The sequence below is a fragment of the Strigops habroptila genome, chromosome 8, assembly GCF_004027225.2.
Source record: "Strigops habroptila isolate Jane chromosome 8, bStrHab1.2.pri, whole genome shotgun sequence".
In the NCBI taxonomy this organism is placed as follows: domain Eukaryota; kingdom Metazoa; phylum Chordata; class Aves; order Psittaciformes; family Psittacidae; genus Strigops; species Strigops habroptila.
In genome coordinates this window covers 2,931,744-2,948,476 of record NC_044284.2, presented here as the reverse complement: position 1 = coordinate 2,948,476, position 16,733 = coordinate 2,931,744, and the positions used below count along the sequence as shown (strand labels likewise).

The 16,733-nt window shown below is 41.2% G+C and overlaps 1 protein-coding gene across 1 annotated transcript in view; it reads left to right on the top strand.

Annotated features, from left to right (window-relative positions):
• ABCA4 (ATP binding cassette subfamily A member 4) overlaps positions 1-16,733 on the top strand; it is a 77,999-nt gene that overhangs the window by 34,521 nt on the left and 26,745 nt on the right. Inside the window, exons 15-24 of the mRNA XM_030496308.1 lie at positions 161-383; positions 2,187-2,408; positions 4,382-4,586; positions 7,146-7,244; positions 10,526-10,750; positions 13,309-13,486; positions 14,471-14,602; positions 15,342-15,481; positions 16,089-16,226; positions 16,508-16,703. Coding sequence (XP_030352168.1) covers positions 161-383; positions 2,187-2,408; positions 4,382-4,586; positions 7,146-7,244; positions 10,526-10,750; positions 13,309-13,486; positions 14,471-14,602; positions 15,342-15,481; positions 16,089-16,226; positions 16,508-16,703 — 1,758 coding nt within the window. The remainder of the gene's footprint in view (positions 1-160; positions 384-2,186; positions 2,409-4,381; positions 4,587-7,145; positions 7,245-10,525; positions 10,751-13,308; positions 13,487-14,470; positions 14,603-15,341; positions 15,482-16,088; positions 16,227-16,507; positions 16,704-16,733) is intronic.

Here is a 16,733-nt window from a genome sequence, read left to right as displayed (position 1 = left end):
TGAAGTTCACTAGCAACATGTTATTGATGTTTAGACTGAGAATTTCCAGTCCCATGCTGAATAAATGCATTCTTCCTCACTCCATTTTTGTTCTTCCTTCTCATCTCAATATTTCTGGTTTAGCTAAATTTAATCCATCTCTCCCTTTTTGCTTTGGTAGCTTCATGATCACCTTAAACCGCGCCTTTCCCATCTTCATGGTGCTAGCTTGGGTATACTCAGTTTCCATGACTGTGAAGAGTATAGTGCTGGAGAAGGAAATGCGTCTGAAAGAGGCTATGAAGAACAGGGGTATAACTAATGGGGTGATTTGGTGCACTTGGTTCCTAGACAGCTTCTTCATGATGGCTGTGAGCACGTTCCTCCTCACAGCGCTGATCATGGTAAGGATTGCCACTCTCCACCTCACTGTTGTGTTTGCACTGCTGATACCACTTTGCTGTTGAGAAAAAATAGTGGCCTGTTCTAGGGTGATGTGAATGGCTGGTGGCTTGTTCTGACAGCAGCACGTAGCAGGCACATTGTGCTAAGCAGACTTCATGCCATCATCAGCACTTGGCAGGAAGATGAATTCACTAATAAGATTTATTGTAAGATCCCCCACAGAACAATACATCCAGCTGATTACTCTGTATATTGTGTTTCCTGTAGACAGAGGCAGATCTTGCAGTAAATAAAAATTGTTGCTTTAGATAGAAGGGATCATAACGTGAAGAATTTTAATCTTGTAATTCACCATATGTGATTCATTTATAATATTCAGTGCTTACCTGCTTAGCAATTATGCCACTATTTCGATGGAAAAAGAGGCTGCAAGGACACAAATTTCAGGACAACCTGCAAAACAAACCAAAACAAAAAAACCCCTAAACAAACCCCCCAAAATTAATAAAAACCTGCTTTTTGCTTCTGTGACCCCAATTGCTGTGTTGTGTAACATTTCAGGCCAGTTTGGGTGTTGTCTTGAAGGACTACCTCTTCTCTCTGCCACCTGAGACCCAAGCTCCTCCTGGCTACTCTAGTTAATGATACAAGTCTATAGCATTTTGATAAGGAAGAATGCACTTGCATCTTTTTTGTTGTGGGGAACTGGTATTGGCATAAATGCATTGTTAGGGTTCACTCTGCTCTATCTTATCAGCCTGCCCTGATGAGTCGTTCTCATTCCTTGTGTTCCATTATACCTTAGGTGGATAAAGAAAGCTTGCTTTATTTGCTACAGTGGTTTAATTAAAAATCAGGAGGTAGTTCATGCCAGAGAGGAATGTGCTTAAACCTATAATTCACTTCTTTTCCTGGATTTCACTTTGCCAGTGTGAGGCACCTTTGTAAATACATTCTTACAAGAGGTTGTGTCACTGTTGATAAAGTCAGTCTCAGAGGCCCAGTGGGATGTTGCAACAATATCGAGACCTATTTATACCCTTATAGACCCATTTGAGCCTTATATAAGGCCTCAACATTGTTTTTTAGGAGTAAATAGATACAACAGCAGACCATGCTCTTCTTGAGAGGGAGCGTTTGATCTACAACAGCTCTAAGGAAGAAAGGTCAATAAAAGATTACCAAGTGGGCTGGTTAGTACCCAGGGATCTGTGTGAAACTGCACTTGGATTCCTCAGCTGTGGTACCCTTCTGGAGTTTGAATGTCATTTAGGTGCAGAAGCTTTATCATTTTCCTGATTTGCTTTGGCTTTTTTAAGGTGCATTTCGTCAGGATTCCATACATAGTTTTTCCTGCACATCAAGCAAGTGGACTGAGGAGAAAATGAGACCAACAAAGATTGATTATGATAGTTCAAATAGTTTTATTTAAAATGTATGAACTTCCAAGCACATCTTGCTTGGAATCTTTTGTTATTAAGGCAGGGACAGAATGTCTGCTTTCCATCAGTTTTGATCTTAATTCAGTCATCAAATGTCAATATGAACTCCACAGTTTATTGTACTATTAAGTGACTATTAAGTGACAATTCAGGAGCAGGGATAAAATTAGATGGAGGATTTGTTACTGTAATGAGCTCAGGTGTTGAAACTACTGCCTGGAAGAGTTAGAAGTCATGTTAGGTAAGAAAGACTGCCTTATTACTCATCGCATGTTACATGTCAGTGGCAATTCTGACCTTTTCTGCTAGTTCAGAAGGTGGCAAAACTTCTAAATGTTTCCATTTTCCTTTTCCTTACAGCACGGACAAGTACTACATTATAGCAGTCCTCTCCTCTTCTTTCTGTTCCTTCTGACATTCACCACAGCCACCATCATGCAGTGTTTCCTGTTCAGCACCTTCTTCTCCAAAGCAAATCTGGCAGCTGCCTGCAGTGGAGTCATCTACTTCACCTTGTACCTGCCTCACATTGTCTGCTTCGCCTGGCAAGACCGCATGACTGTGGAAGGGAAGATCCTAGCAGTAAGCCTTTCACTGATTATGTGGTATCTTGGGCTTCACATTTTAACTGCCCTTCTCATGGTGCATATGTGAGTAGCAAATCATTGCACTCTTCTTCCTCTTTGCTTTTTTGATTGAGAAAGGGAGACCTCTGAATCTCTCTCAAATAATTAGGGATTGAAAGTGAGTAAGCCTTTAGCAGGCCTGGCAACTGAGAGAGATTTTCGTGGCTTTTAGAAAGATCAACAGAATTTATTCTACTTTTTGAATGCTAGGAAATAAGCATAATGTTTTGAACACCTCCTTAGAAATCAAAGCAAATTTGATTTGTCATGTGTTTAATAAATACAAAGGCAATTCACAAAATGAGAACAGTTATGTGTTCTAACCTAGTTAACAGGGTAATATCTAAGGATGAGAAGACCTCAAATTCACATTGCTTGTTTATCTGAACACAGAGTTAGGATCTGAACATAGAGTTAGGATCTGAACCCAAAGCTCTGAGAAGTATCTTCCATCTAAGAAGTTGTAGACATTGTCCTGCAGTGCTTCCTTGCTGGCTCTCTCCATTATAAGTAAGATAATTAATAATTCAGTGGAGCTGAAAATTTCTTTCTGTTTTCTGAAATGGAACTGTGAGATTACAACATCATTTTCTGTTACTCAAGGGATCAGGTAGGGGAGCAAGTGTTTGAATCCAGTCTCCCCATCTTTGAATGAGCATTCTCACAACGTAGGTAAAAGAGAAGAACTGTCTTCTCTTGCACTTGGAAATCTAATGAAAGATGAAAAAGAAAACAAAACACTTCAAAAGCTGTACCTAAGTGTAAATATGGCTGTGAATTAGCTTTCTTAACTGCTATACTATGCATATGTAGTATATAACTTTTTTAGTTCTACTGATTAAGGCAATCATGTGCAAAACTTGATCCTGCCATTAAGTCATGAAAGAAGTAGGGTTGGCCTGATTCTGATTTGGGAAGAAATCTTGAGACTAGCACACAGTTTAAGCACTCTAAAGTGCAGGAGGAAGCACCAGTGTAAGGAAGGATATTTGCTGGCTGAAAGCCATGAATATTTTAATCTGTTCCTGATAGGTTTGGTCTTTCATTTGTTGTTCAAAGGTTAGTTCTGAAGAAGAGCTGATTACAAGGGAGGATAAGGGGCAGGGTATGGATGTGGAGGGGGGCTGGAGAAAAAAGAAAAGGTTTTAAGGGCAATGTAATTGAATAAAGTATGTGTTGCTGAAAACCAAACAGTTTTTACTTAGCACGCCAGGGGAGTGCCTCACAGAGTTGCTATTGGGATCCCTCTTGACTCCTCATTTTCCTAAGGTCTGGCATTCCTGGCTGAACTATACACATTCCATAAAACAGCTCTATATCACTTCTTGCTCTGTTTTTGCAGTGCAACATTGAAGATGTTTGGGTACTGTACTTGTTACTTTGTAGTGTGAGAAGCAGGTAGCAGACACACCAGAGGAGAGGCGATGGTTGTGGTTTTTCTTCTCCTGAGCATCTGGTGTACTTTCTGTCTTGTTACTCACAGTGGCCCTGCCCCATACACTCAAGAAATGCTTTGTTTCTCCAAGGCAGGCAAAGGTCTACCCTGCAAACTTGTAAAAGCATCTATAGTACTTTCTGAGCAGAGACACTAATGGAAAAAAACAAGCCATGAAGGTTGCCTGGTAGCTAAAGAAAGTACAGCCAAAGTTGAATTCAATCTGTTAAGGCTAAATACTGCTTAGAATTGCTGCCATTCAGAGGCTTAAACATCCCAGTCCAACATAAAAGTGAAACCACTGTTCCCTAATAATTCATTAGGCATTATCAAGTTCTAATGGTTGGACTTGATGATCTTAAAGGTCTTTTCCAACCTAGTTGATTCTATGATTCTATGATTTGAAGTCCAGTCCTTAAAGGTCATCTTTCTTTGTGCTTTCTTTACAAAATACCCCTCTGTCTGAGTTGAATGTCATTTTTCTTCTATTCCAGAGTTTGCTTTCTCAAGTAGCCTTTGGGTTCGGTACAGAATACTTGTCACGCTATGAAGAGCAAGGTCTTGGCCTACAGTGGGGTAACATCAGAACCAGTCCCTTGGAAGGAGATGAATATAGTTTTCTTTTCTCCATAAAAATGATGCTTTTTGATGCTTTTCTCTATGGAATACTTTCTTGGTATCTTGATAACGTTTTTCCAGGTATGTCTATTTCTTATTCATACAAAGTAGTGGTAGTTGTTGTAAACCGTTAGTCTCATCAGTCTCTGAATATTGCTTTGTCAGAAAAAGGATATTTGACACTGTAGACCATGAGTCTTACCCAGTATAGCACCACTGCTTTAGTAAGGGCTTTCACTTTACTCTCTTTCTTTTTCCTTTCTCCTGTTTTAGTTTTGAAAAGAATAGAAAATGAGGAAGGAGTAAGGACAAAGATGCAATTTCTGGTCCTGTTTTAAAGTTGAAATAGAAAATAAATCTACAGAGATATCATCTGCCAACAGCCAATTTGTGTACCTACATTTCATTTGAGGAGTTTTAACCATTTCTAGTGAGAATTTTTTAGGTTTTGAAAATGGAAACAGCAGATCTAGTTCACATATACACTATGGCCACGTTAGGCCAACGGTTTCTTAAAGGATGGTACTGTTTCCTGAGACACATACTGTGTCCTAGGCAGCTGTGAAAGAGCCTGTGTGGATTGATTGTATGTCTAAATGGGAATCCTGGTTCCAGTGCAAGTTCACAAAAGGATTTTCTTTATCATGAGTTACAAAGTTTGGGAACTTTCTTTGTAAGAAAACAGTTTGTCCTTGCAGCTTCAATAGTTATCTTTTTATTGAACATTGTTGCAGTATAATAAATGCAGACTCTTCTGCTGTACGAGCAAGTGAGCTTTCTTTTCATCAATCTATTACTCCCACATATGAACTGCAGTTCCACAGTTCCAGAATGTGTATCTTGGCAGATGGCTGTGGGGTTTCTTTTATTTATTTTTTCTCCCTTGAGTGGTTCTGCAGAATTTGAGATCTTGCAGATTTTCTAGCTATGGAGGAAAGTGACTGATGAGCAAGGTAAGATGGTGTTTATCTGCACACGTCATTTATGGTAGTTAACCCAAATCAAGAAAAGAGAAGGATTTGCTAAATGATTTTAGGTGTGCCTGAGGACATTTTGTTTCAAAATGAAAATATGACCTAAAGCCTGCTTTGTGTCCCTACCAAAGTGAGCTGTGCTACACCAAATTCATGCCTACTCAGTTTTTAACAAATGTGTCCTCACAAAGCAGTTTAATGCAATTTTAATACACTTGTTTAAAAGCTTATTTGCAGTAATTTTCGTTAAAAGTTCCTCGTTGAAGCCCATGTTGCAACTCTGTTCATTTAAAAAAGAATGGACAATGTACTATTTCCATGAACACAGCAGGAATTCAATAACAGGAGTTTCTTTGCTCCTAGATCCAAGTTGAGGTTTTTTCATGCCTGCACTTTACACAAAATCAATGCCTCTCAGGGCTTCTATTCATTAGCTTCAATTCCTCCTTGGCTTTCTGCTCCTCTCTTTCTGTGGAATTTCCCATAACATTTCTCCATCACACACATGCAGAACTACCAAATCAATACTGTAGTCTCTGAGCTTACTATATGAATTCCCTGGATAACCCTTTGAACCACATGGTTCAGCTCCTGTTCAAGCTTTCTCTGCAGCCAACCTCCCACTGGCACACTGGGCTGTTGGATGTTTGAGCCTTTTGCTCTGTAATGGAGGGGTTTGCACTCATCCTGAATGAGAAGCAGTTGTTTTAGCCACCAGCTTCAAAGAGGTGTAATTCAGTCCGTAACAAGTACAAGACAAACTGCTTACGGATGCAGACAGGGTGTATGTGTACAAGTGGTTGCCTGAAATACAGGGTATTTTTGGTAAGTCAGAAATAAACAGACACTTGTCAACAGTGATCTTCAATATAGAAGAACTGACCACTTTTCAGAAAACATCACAAATTCCTTAAGCTTATTTTGAGTAAGTAGCACAAGGCCAGTATCATCTGGGTTCACAAGGATGCCAGTTTTAAACATAGCAGCTCAAATCCCTGCATTGTATGTATCAGTATGATCCAGAAAGCAGTGTTGGCTTGCACTAACACTGCCCTGGCCTGACAACAACTGATAATGTTATTGTACTTTAGCTTTTCAAAGCAGAATTAATCTGTGACTAAAAAAGTCCATTTCTGCTTACTCTGTTGTCACTTTTCCTGTGTGCTGAAATAACAGCCAGAGTCTCTTTTCTCGCTGCCAGTTGTGAATTCAGGCCCAGGGTGATAAGTGTAAATATAATAAGCTTTTCACTCATGTCGACCCTCAAGTGTTCAAGGGGCCTTGAAAGAAAATCCCTGAGTGAAGCTGGGATCCCATCTGAAGCAGTCAGGGTGTTCCTTGGCAGCTGCTGCCCTGTTGGTGAGGGTTCAAATTGTCCCATGCAAGGAGTAGCTTCATTTTGTAATTAAACCACATTCTATTTCAGCAAAGGTAAGGCCAATGAGATCACATATTTTCTGCATATTTTCCTCCTGTCCAAAAGAAAAGAAAATACCTGCAAACAGAATCTGCTCTGTTAGGTACTTGGTGGATGGTTTACCCTTCTGATACACAACACTAGGACTGCAAGTGTTTATAATTACAGCTCAGACTTCCCCTAGATGAATTTGTGCCTACTGAGGAATGTGTTTATGCAGTGCACTTTGCCTTCTTATTTTTGTTTTAGGGGACTATGGGCTACCGCAGCCTTGGTATTTCCCTGTGCAAGAATCTTACTGGCTTGGCCCTAGAAACCCAAAAGCTGAGAAAACAGCAACTGCTGATGGTGAGTTCTTTTAAATAACTTCAAACCCACTGATCCGCTTAGAGGTGGCTACGTAACGTTTCCATTACCTGAGCTGCTGCAAAGATTAGAGGCACCCATACACTGGGAACATCAGCAGGTGCCTTTGAACTTGCAGTGGCCTGCTATTATTAGAGTTATTAGAGGTGAGTCACTGTTCCATCTGGGAGCCTTTAAAGCAGGGCTTAACAAGCAACATCAAACCCCCACTCTCTAACCAACACTCTTTGAGACACTCGAGGAGTTCTTATTGCTCAACATAGCATTTGTGAAATGTTGATCTTTCTTACACTGAGGCTCTCCCATCTTTCTAAAATGGGTTATTTTCTATCTAGTTTGACACTAATTTCTGTCAGTTTACTTTGGGTTTGTAAGCAAGATCAAAATTCATGCTACCCTTGGACCAACAGTGCACATGAGTTCAAAAGTCCTGCTTTTATGGGTTATTTTTATCTGTGCTTTGATACTGGAGTAGTTAAGAACATGTAGGTGACTATTTAAATAGGAATTAATGCAGAATAATTAATGTTTAGACTAGAGGCTTGCTAAAGGTGGTGTTTTGAAATCTGTCTTAAATTTACAAGGTAACAGTGAAACCAGTCAAAATGACAGACGAAGAAATAATCTCATTACTATCCTTCCCTTCATCAACTCAGACTGCTGACAAGGCACTCTCATCTCCGGATGATACCTATAAATCAGAAGGGAGTTAATCCTTTCTGTGAACGTGCCATCCACTGCTCACATTTTGATCAGAAAAGAGGTTATAACGGGGGATTTCGAAGAGGCTTTGCCTTCTGGTACATTCTGAGGGAATGATCAGGTTTTCCTTTGGCCTTGATGTGAGAGTATTCAGAATGATAGAGGCTTGCCTAGATGTTATGGAGTCTGTTACCTGCTTCAGCTTTGCAAACGCTGCGCACCAGGTTAGAATGTGTCTGTACAGGAAGGAGGAGGAAAGAGCCGAAGGAGGACTTGGAGTATGTTTATAGATGAATGGAATATTTCCCAAGACTCTCATAGATGTCAGCCACTGCATCTCATTGACTTTAGGTGGAGTTTGGGCACATCCCGCACCAGAGCTCCAAGTCCTCCTTTGGCTCTTTCCTCCTCCAAGTCTCAAATTTGGAGCAGTTACTTACAGGATTTTAACATTATCTTTTTTTTCAGTTTGAGCCTAAATTTAGTAGAAATAAAATCGATTGTCTGGTTTTCTTAATGCTTAATAAGTTCTATGTGTTCCTTAACATATTTCCAGTACAAGGCAGACTCATGATTTCTTAGTACCCAAACTAAAGGTTGTGAGAAAGCTTGAAAGCCCCAAAATATTCAGTTGCTCAGGTAGATCAGCAACAGAAAAGTTTATGGCTACTACTTTATTGCCATTTTTGAAATAAATTTGATGAGTTTATATTAGCATTTTTTAGATTACTTGGATAAAACATTTTGCTTAAGTGAAGCCTGGAGTTTATTTTGCAGGTGAGGTTACATCAGGTAGCTGAGCTGATCTAACAGTTCACTGTTGAGAAATAATGGGGCAATCTTGCAGTCCCCTCCACAGCTCTCATTCTAGTTCTGCTGATAGTCCCTGGTAAGATTAAGAAGATTAAGTGGTAGATCCTTCCGGAAGCCATTCCCAAGAACATGAAGGATAAGGTGATTGATAGGAAATAATGAACATGGATTTATGAAGAGCAAATCTTGCCTAACCAGTCTGACTTTCTTCTGTGATGAATGTATCAATGGACAAAGAGAGAGCAGTGGAAGCTATTTAACTTGACTTTAGCAAGGGCTTTAGCACGCGTTTGCAAAGTATTCTGATAGCCAAGTTGATGCGATACAGGCTGTTTGAGTGGACGCTAAAGTGGGTAGAAAATTGGCTGAACTGGTGAGCCCAAAGGATTGTGATCAGCAGTACAAAGCATAACTGGGGGCCAGTTCTTAGTAGCAGGGGCCTGATAGGGACTGACACTGGGCTTAATACTGTATAATACCTTTATTAACAGCCTGGGTGGGAGCAAGTTAATGGAAAATACCAATTTGGAGGGAACAGGGAGTGCAGGGCAGCTTTGCAGAGCAACCTAGAGAGGCTGCAGAAAGGGATTTATAGGAACCTCATGGAGTTCAACAAAAGTAAATGCATAATACTGTGTCTGGGATGGGATAACTCCACAGGACAGTGCAGACTGGCCACCACCTGGATGGCGGGCAGCTTTGGAGAAAAGGTCTGGGTGACATGTTGAACATGAGCCACCAAGTGTGCCCGAGTAGCCAAGAAGACCAGAGGCATCCTGAACTTTATAAACAAGAGTATAGCCGTCAGTTCAAGAGAAGTAATTCTTCCCTTCCAGTTAGCACTTGTGAGATTATCTGGACTGCGTTGTCCAGTTTAGGGATCCTCATTGAAAGAAAGAGTTACTGGAGGGATTTTGGGAAAGAGCCACCAAGTTGTTTAGGAGCTGGAGCATATAACATACATGGGATGCTGATTGCCTTGTGTTTTCTCAAGCAGGGGCAGTTGGAAAACTCATCTCTGATTAATGCCTTTGTAGGAGGCACGTGATTCTTACCTATTTGAAGAACTAAGACTCTTCAGTGCCTCAGCTTACATGAACAACTGTAGAACTTTTCTCAACTCATATCTTTCCTTCAGGGATAATACTAAGCATTTTCTTAATTTATCATAACTAATTAATGAGTTGGTTGCTTCAGGAGCTCCCTCTTCTATCATCACTGTACTTCCTGCTTTAAGCCTGTCCCCATTAGTGGCTTTATGTGACTGTTTTCCTTTGTAAAATTCTTGTACAAAAGTTAACAGCAGCTCATTCATTCCAGCCTGGAGCAAGTCTCTTAAGTGGCAGTTTGCTTTTCATTTAACCTTGTTTTGTTTTTCTCCCTCTCACTCCCTGCAAGTCTGGGAAATGTCTGTATGGTGTTTCTCTTCAAGTGGTGAAGAATTTGGTCTAGAGCTGCGTGGACAAAATATAACGCATGTGCCTAATATTAGTCAGGATCTTCTACTCTGAGTCTCTAATTGCAAAATTGTCAGTCATGTTCCTTAAATATCTGTTCCTGACACTGTGAAGATTTTAAGGTAGAGGGCTTTGAGTGCTGTACCTAACCTGAGTAAAGCACTGATGATTAATGCTCTTGGAGAGCTCAAGGCTTAGGAAGGACTACCTCCTTTTCCTCAAAGCACCTCCAGACTTAAGAGGAAATTCAAGTTTGGTTAATTAAATCTTGGTTATTTTTGGTTGATTTAGAAAAAAGCCTGGAGTCAGGAGGCTGCGTGGATCAGAAGACCATGGAAGGGGAAAAAAATGAAAGCAGAACAAGGAAACCTGAAGAGCCAGAAAAGCCAGCAGAAAAGAGTGACAACCAGGGGGAGAAGGATGGTAAAAACAAGCAGTGTAAACACAAACGAGAAAGAGAACCCGGCGAGCAGGGGAAGCCTCAGACAGGTGCCCAGGACAAAGATGAAATTCATAGTAAGCAGAGAGGGAAATTTGAATACATCTGAGATACCATACTTATTGTATTTCGTAACCAACTAGAAGTAGGACTGATTGGAGTCAAACTAGAAGAGCCCAGGAGGCTACAGAGCATAGCATGAGACTGCCTGAGCTAAGCTCAGGGAAGCACTGACTCTCCCAGCTACCTTCTTACTGATTCCTCTACATTCACAATTCCTTAGACTATTTTAGCCATCATATATGAGAGCTGCCTTCCAGAAGATCTCTGTAACTTGTTCTTTATTGTGCAAATGCAGGCTGTTTCTATGGCAAGTTAGTGTCCATGCTATGAGGGGAGCCTCAGAGACACATACATTAACTTCTTAGAATTAAACAGACCCATGACTTCAATAGAAATACTTAACACTGGGAGGAATGTTCTTCAACCCCCCCTCCCTCTTTTATCCCCCCTATCTTTAGTGCGTGTTGCATCTATAAGGAAAGGCTGGTTTCAAAGGGGTTTATCTGAAGTGTTCTGTGTGTCTGTCTGCAGCCTTTTCTGATGCTGACATTAGCCACCACCTAAGAATTCCTGAATGACCTGCCTTGTCCCTATGTCTTCTTTTGTGGGGAGCCAGAGGAGTTTTCTGAATGTGATGCTCAGAGGAATGCATGTGGATTCTGTAGCAAAAGTAACTGCTACAGAGAGCTCTGAGCCCACTCTGACTCTTGAAAAGCTAGAGATAAAAGTGGGGTCATCAGAGCTCCTCACGTAGGCACTGAAAACATGCATTCAGGGTGAATGGAAACAGGACAGACTTCAAAAGCAAAAAGACAGGCAGAGGGCAAAGGTTATTTCAGCCAATCTTCTCCTAGTGCTGCCTTATCTTTGCGGTGCTGTACTCGTCAGCTCCCAGGTTCCAGCTGTTCCGTGGCCACAGAGGAAGGGCTTTGCCTGTCACTGCACAAGAAAGCCTGCCTTCCCTTTCAGCCAGCCACACAGGGTCTGAGAGACATGGAGAAGCCAAGAGCAGACCTGGTATGGTCCAAGGGCAGTTTCCAAAATGGCTTCATGTAAGAGCTAGAGCTTTGTGTAAGAGTAATGGGATGTGAAATGGAGAATAGTTCTAATGGCTTAACTCTAGTGCAGTCCAAAGCACAGGTTAGCAAACAGGGCAGAGACTCTATAAACCTGTCCTAATTGCTTGATACGCTTTAAGCAGATCCTTCACCAAAGCCCCATTAACCTCCCCAACAACTGCTGCCATCTCTGAAGGAAAACCTAAATGGCCCAAAATTGCACTGAGGGAATAGGGTCAGAATGGAGAAATATGAATCACAAAAAAAGGGAGTTTAACCCTCTACGAGTGTCCTTCAAGTGATGCAAAGCAGATCATCAGAAAATTTGCCTCAGAACTTGTCAGTGAGTCTTGCAGGCAAATACGACTTGAGCTCATGATACATGTAAAAGGATGGTACCTCAGTTGCCAATATATGCATAACTATCTAGCCAGACTCCATGTGAACTTCTGTAAACACAGGGATGTATGCATTTGGCTTAGCAGGACAAAAGGAAACCTAAATTCCTTCACAAAGCAAAAGAAAAGTTTGTCATAAATGTAATTTTATTTTAAATAAAGCTACCTGTTCTGAATGAATTATTTCAGCTCTGTACAGCCCTGGCATGTACAACAGATCTGGGACGTGTTCCTGAGTATTGTTTGTAATGACAGTCGTAGCAGCCACTGCTGGAGGTGGGGCTGGTTTCACACAGATGGCATTGGCTGCCCTCCACACAGGCCTGCTGGGTACTGAGCAATTTAACTGAGCTGCAATTGCAAAACAAGCCTCCCTACAAAGCCTTAAGCATTCTGTGTAAACAAAAGTGGACGGGGGTCTTTAAATTTCTCAACTCCCATCATTCACATTGCCCAAGGGCTTAATTTACTTCAAAGGAAGTTTGTTTTGTCTAGAAGCTGATGCAATAAAACATCTTGATGGTGCTATTTGCAATAATGCATTTTTAATCCGGAGAGAAAGCCATCCAGTGTAGTGCTCACGTTAGGTACTGCCGAAATCTTGAGCTGGCCTCAGCAAGGGGGGAAATTTCACCTACCAGGATTAAAGGCAAATGGGGGTTATTTTTAAAGCAGCGTGGTAAAAGAATGCACAGCTGGGCACATGGTTTGAATGGCAGATTTCAGCCTGGCTAGAAAGGCAACCTGCTGCTTGTTTAATCTCTCAGCCTATCTAAGTATCTTCAGACAACATTCCCAAATAATCTTCCTGCTACACAATGAAAACAGAAAGCACGTTCAGCTTCACCTGACCCAATGAGTTATCTCTCCACAGATTATTACAATTCTGGGCTCCCCTTCTATTGATCTGTGGGTGAGTGCAACTAAATTGCACTGTGGTTAGAAATCTTGCCTCAGTTTGGTAGTGGTGTGACTGGAGAATCTGGCACTGGCACATGATGCTGTATTTTACTGGGTATGTGCTGTTGCTTCTGCACTTATTGATATGTCATCATCAGAACTAGGATTAAAATGTGCTTTTATTCTGTTTTCATTCTTGATTTCTTGCCTTTCAAGTAAATACCTTCTTTGAGCCTGAGCCAACAGGATTGGTTCCTGGAGTATGCATTCAGAACCTGGTGAAGATTTTTGCAAACAGGCCCAAACCAGCAGTAGATGGGATGAGTATCACCTTTTATGAAGGCCAGATCACAGCATTCCTTGGTCACAATGGAGCAGGAAAGACAACCACCATGTAAGTCTGTGTTTTAGAAGCAGCAAACTCAGGGAAATGCTCTGTTGCTGTGTCCTGAGGAGCAGCCTTCCTCTTTTCACTCTTCTCTTGTCTCTCTACCACCCCTGCAGCTAGCTTGATGCACAACATCAAGATTTTCCAGACAGGGAAATGCTGCCCTTAGGCAAAGAGAAGATATCCTGGATTAGCTAAAGCCCAGGGAGGGAGGCAATGCATGACACAAACAAGTGAAAGTCTAGAGAGAAGGAAGCGATTCTCTCCCTCACAATTCATTTCCCATGGCCAGACTCCCAGTAGGTGGAGAAAGAGAAGGATCTGGCTGAAAGAACTGAAGGTTTGAAAGCCACCGCACTCCACATGTTCTTAATTTCTCTGTCTGAATTTGCCAGTCGTCTTTTTTTATCTTGATGTGCGAAGGAGTATAAAATATAGATCCTGTTTAGACAAAATGATTATATATATGCAAGATCCATGTCCAGATTAAAATGTTCCTCTAGTCCTAGAGCCCTGGCATCTCAGAAAGCTGGACTTTAGGAATATTTAATTTCCTTTATACAGAACTTTACTTGGCAAAATAGGATGAATTGATGAACAATATATTTCATGAGTCTGTGACAAGTTCAACAAACGTTGAAAGAACTGAAGTGTTTCATTGTGATTTTTTTCCCAGCAGAACACTTTAGGGGTTTTTTATTACAAATTAGTTTTATTTCAAATGCACTTTAAATTGCCTTTTATTTTTTTTTGTAATTGTTCCACAATAAGTATGGTTGACCCAAAGCAAAAGCATTCTGATCTGCAGAGCCACAAGATTCTCAGTGTAGCAGGGCAAGAGTATTTACATGTATGCTTTTTGACTGCAGTTGTTCCATCGAGGCCCATAGTAAGAAGTCATCATGCTCCATCTAGTGGAATCCTGCAATGCATCTTCCTAACGTGGCAGGGAAGGAGGAGAGTGGGAATGTTCTCATTCTATTTTCTCAGGTCGATACTGACAGGCCTCTTCCCACCCACTTCTGGCACTGTGCTGGTTGGCGGCTTGGATATTCAGACTCACATGGACTCCATTCGGCCCACATTAGGCATGTGCCCTCAGTACAACATCTTATTCAACCAGTAAGTAATATTCCATACTAGCTTTTTAAGAGTAAGGGTTCCAATCTGCATGCTTGACAAAGCCACAAAGCCTGTGTTGTTTCTCTTACTGTGCTGACAGTAGATACATCTCAGAGGTGCTCCTCCAGCTCTTAGCACTCACATAGGGTAGGTAGCGTCCTCCTCCAGTAGAAATCTCCTGCATCATTTAGCTGGGAACAAAGAAGTTTCCAAGGAAAATGATGGTGCTTCTGGTGTTGGTGTATTCTGTTGCAGGGTGGGTTAGCAGGAGTTCAGCCTGGGGATTCATGCCTCCTAAAGCATAAAAATCTAGGCCGACAGCCCAGTAGCAGGATATTTTAATGCCCATTTTCCACTATCACCCAGCTATTTACTACCTTCTTGGGTGATTTCCAGCTTCACTGCCTTTAGTTTGTGTTCATCTTAAAGCAGACTCTTTTCCTTAATGCAGCTCTTACATTAGCTCCCGTTTTATTCACATAAATGGATAGCTTATGCCTGCTATACCTGTTCCTTTAGGAGCAGGTTCTGCTTTGAAAAGACAGAGAAAGAGCCTATGACATCTGAGGGAAGCATATTGATCCCAAATAAGATCTGTAATCCAGATTTAGGGTAAAGCAGCCTCTCTTCCTTTAGCAAGATAAAGGAAATTTATCTAGAGTGAATTTATTGCTGCTTGGGAACAAAAATCTGCTTATTCATTTCAATTGCCCTGGTGCCTTTCTGTCTGGTTTCACAGCCTTACTGTAGCAGAGCACATCTTGTTTTATTCTCAACTGAAAGGGAGATCCAGGGATGAAGCTGAGCAAGAGTTGGAAACAATGCTGGAAGACATGGGCCTCACCCATAAAAGGAATGAAGAGGCTCAGAATTTGTCAGGTGCCCATAGGATTGTTCTAAGATGTTTTTTCTGCTGCTTTTTCTTTGTCTTTGGGCAATTATAGTTTGAATTACATGTTTGAAGACATATTCTGGCACATCACTGTGCACTGGGGAGTGCACTCTCTTAAGAGTAAATGGGATTGTACAAATTGTAAAGCTGGCACAACCTGTCCCTAAATATACAACAGATTCAAATACATAACAAATTTAAATATACTTAAAGCTGGTTTTTTTAATAAGTATATAAAAAAAAAAAAAATCCGTCAATGTAAGAATAAAACCAAAATTCAATGTTCTATTATTTAAAGGCAAATGAACTATTATACTATCATGCAGCTCCACTGTTTGGATCAGTACTCTATGCTACTGTAGTATTTGGTAGGAGTAATTTCTTTCATTCTAAATGTGCACATGCATGTAGTGTGTTTGAACACATCTCATGTTGAGATTCAGAAGCTGATTTGAATAAATAGCCAGGTGCTCTTATACTACTTTATCCTTGATTGTAACTTGTACCAGTCCCCCCAGTGAAAAGCAGTGTCATTGCATCCTTGCCACTCATGTAACTCATCTCAGACTCCTGGACGTGTCTGTCCTCTGGTAGGTGGAATGCAAAGGAAACTGTCTGTTGCCATTGCCTTTGTGGGTGAAGCGAAAGTGGTAGTCTTGGATGAGCCCACTTCTGGAGTTGATCCATATTCCAGGCGATCTATCTGGGATCTCCTGCTGAAGTATCGCTCAGGTAACAGCTCTGAGAGTGGAAATTGTTTGTGTGGGGTTTTTTTGTTTGGTTGGTTTTATTTAAACCTGTTGTAGATGCAACATGTGGCTGCTGGTTAAACTCACAAGTAGTGGGATATGAAAACAGGCAAACAAGGTTCTTTGAACAGATACGTGTGGATGTGGCAAACCTGAGACCTTGCTCTGGTGCAGAGAAAATCCTACCTTAATTGCCAAAACACTAAGCACAGTTGAGTTCAAGAGAGAGTCCATTCCTTGAACATTCCTCCTTATTCCTTCTAGGCAGAACCATCATCCTCTCAACTCATCACATGGATGAGGCAGACATTCTTGGAGACAGAGTAGCCATCATATCCCAAGGGAAACTCTTCTGCTCAGGTTCTCCTGTATTCCTAAAGAACTGCTTTGGGTCTGGCTTCTACCTCACTCTTGTTCGCAAGATGAAAAACACCAAAATTGGGAGGGCTTCAGTAAGTATGTGGCTCCCTCCCTGCACATGGAATGTGAA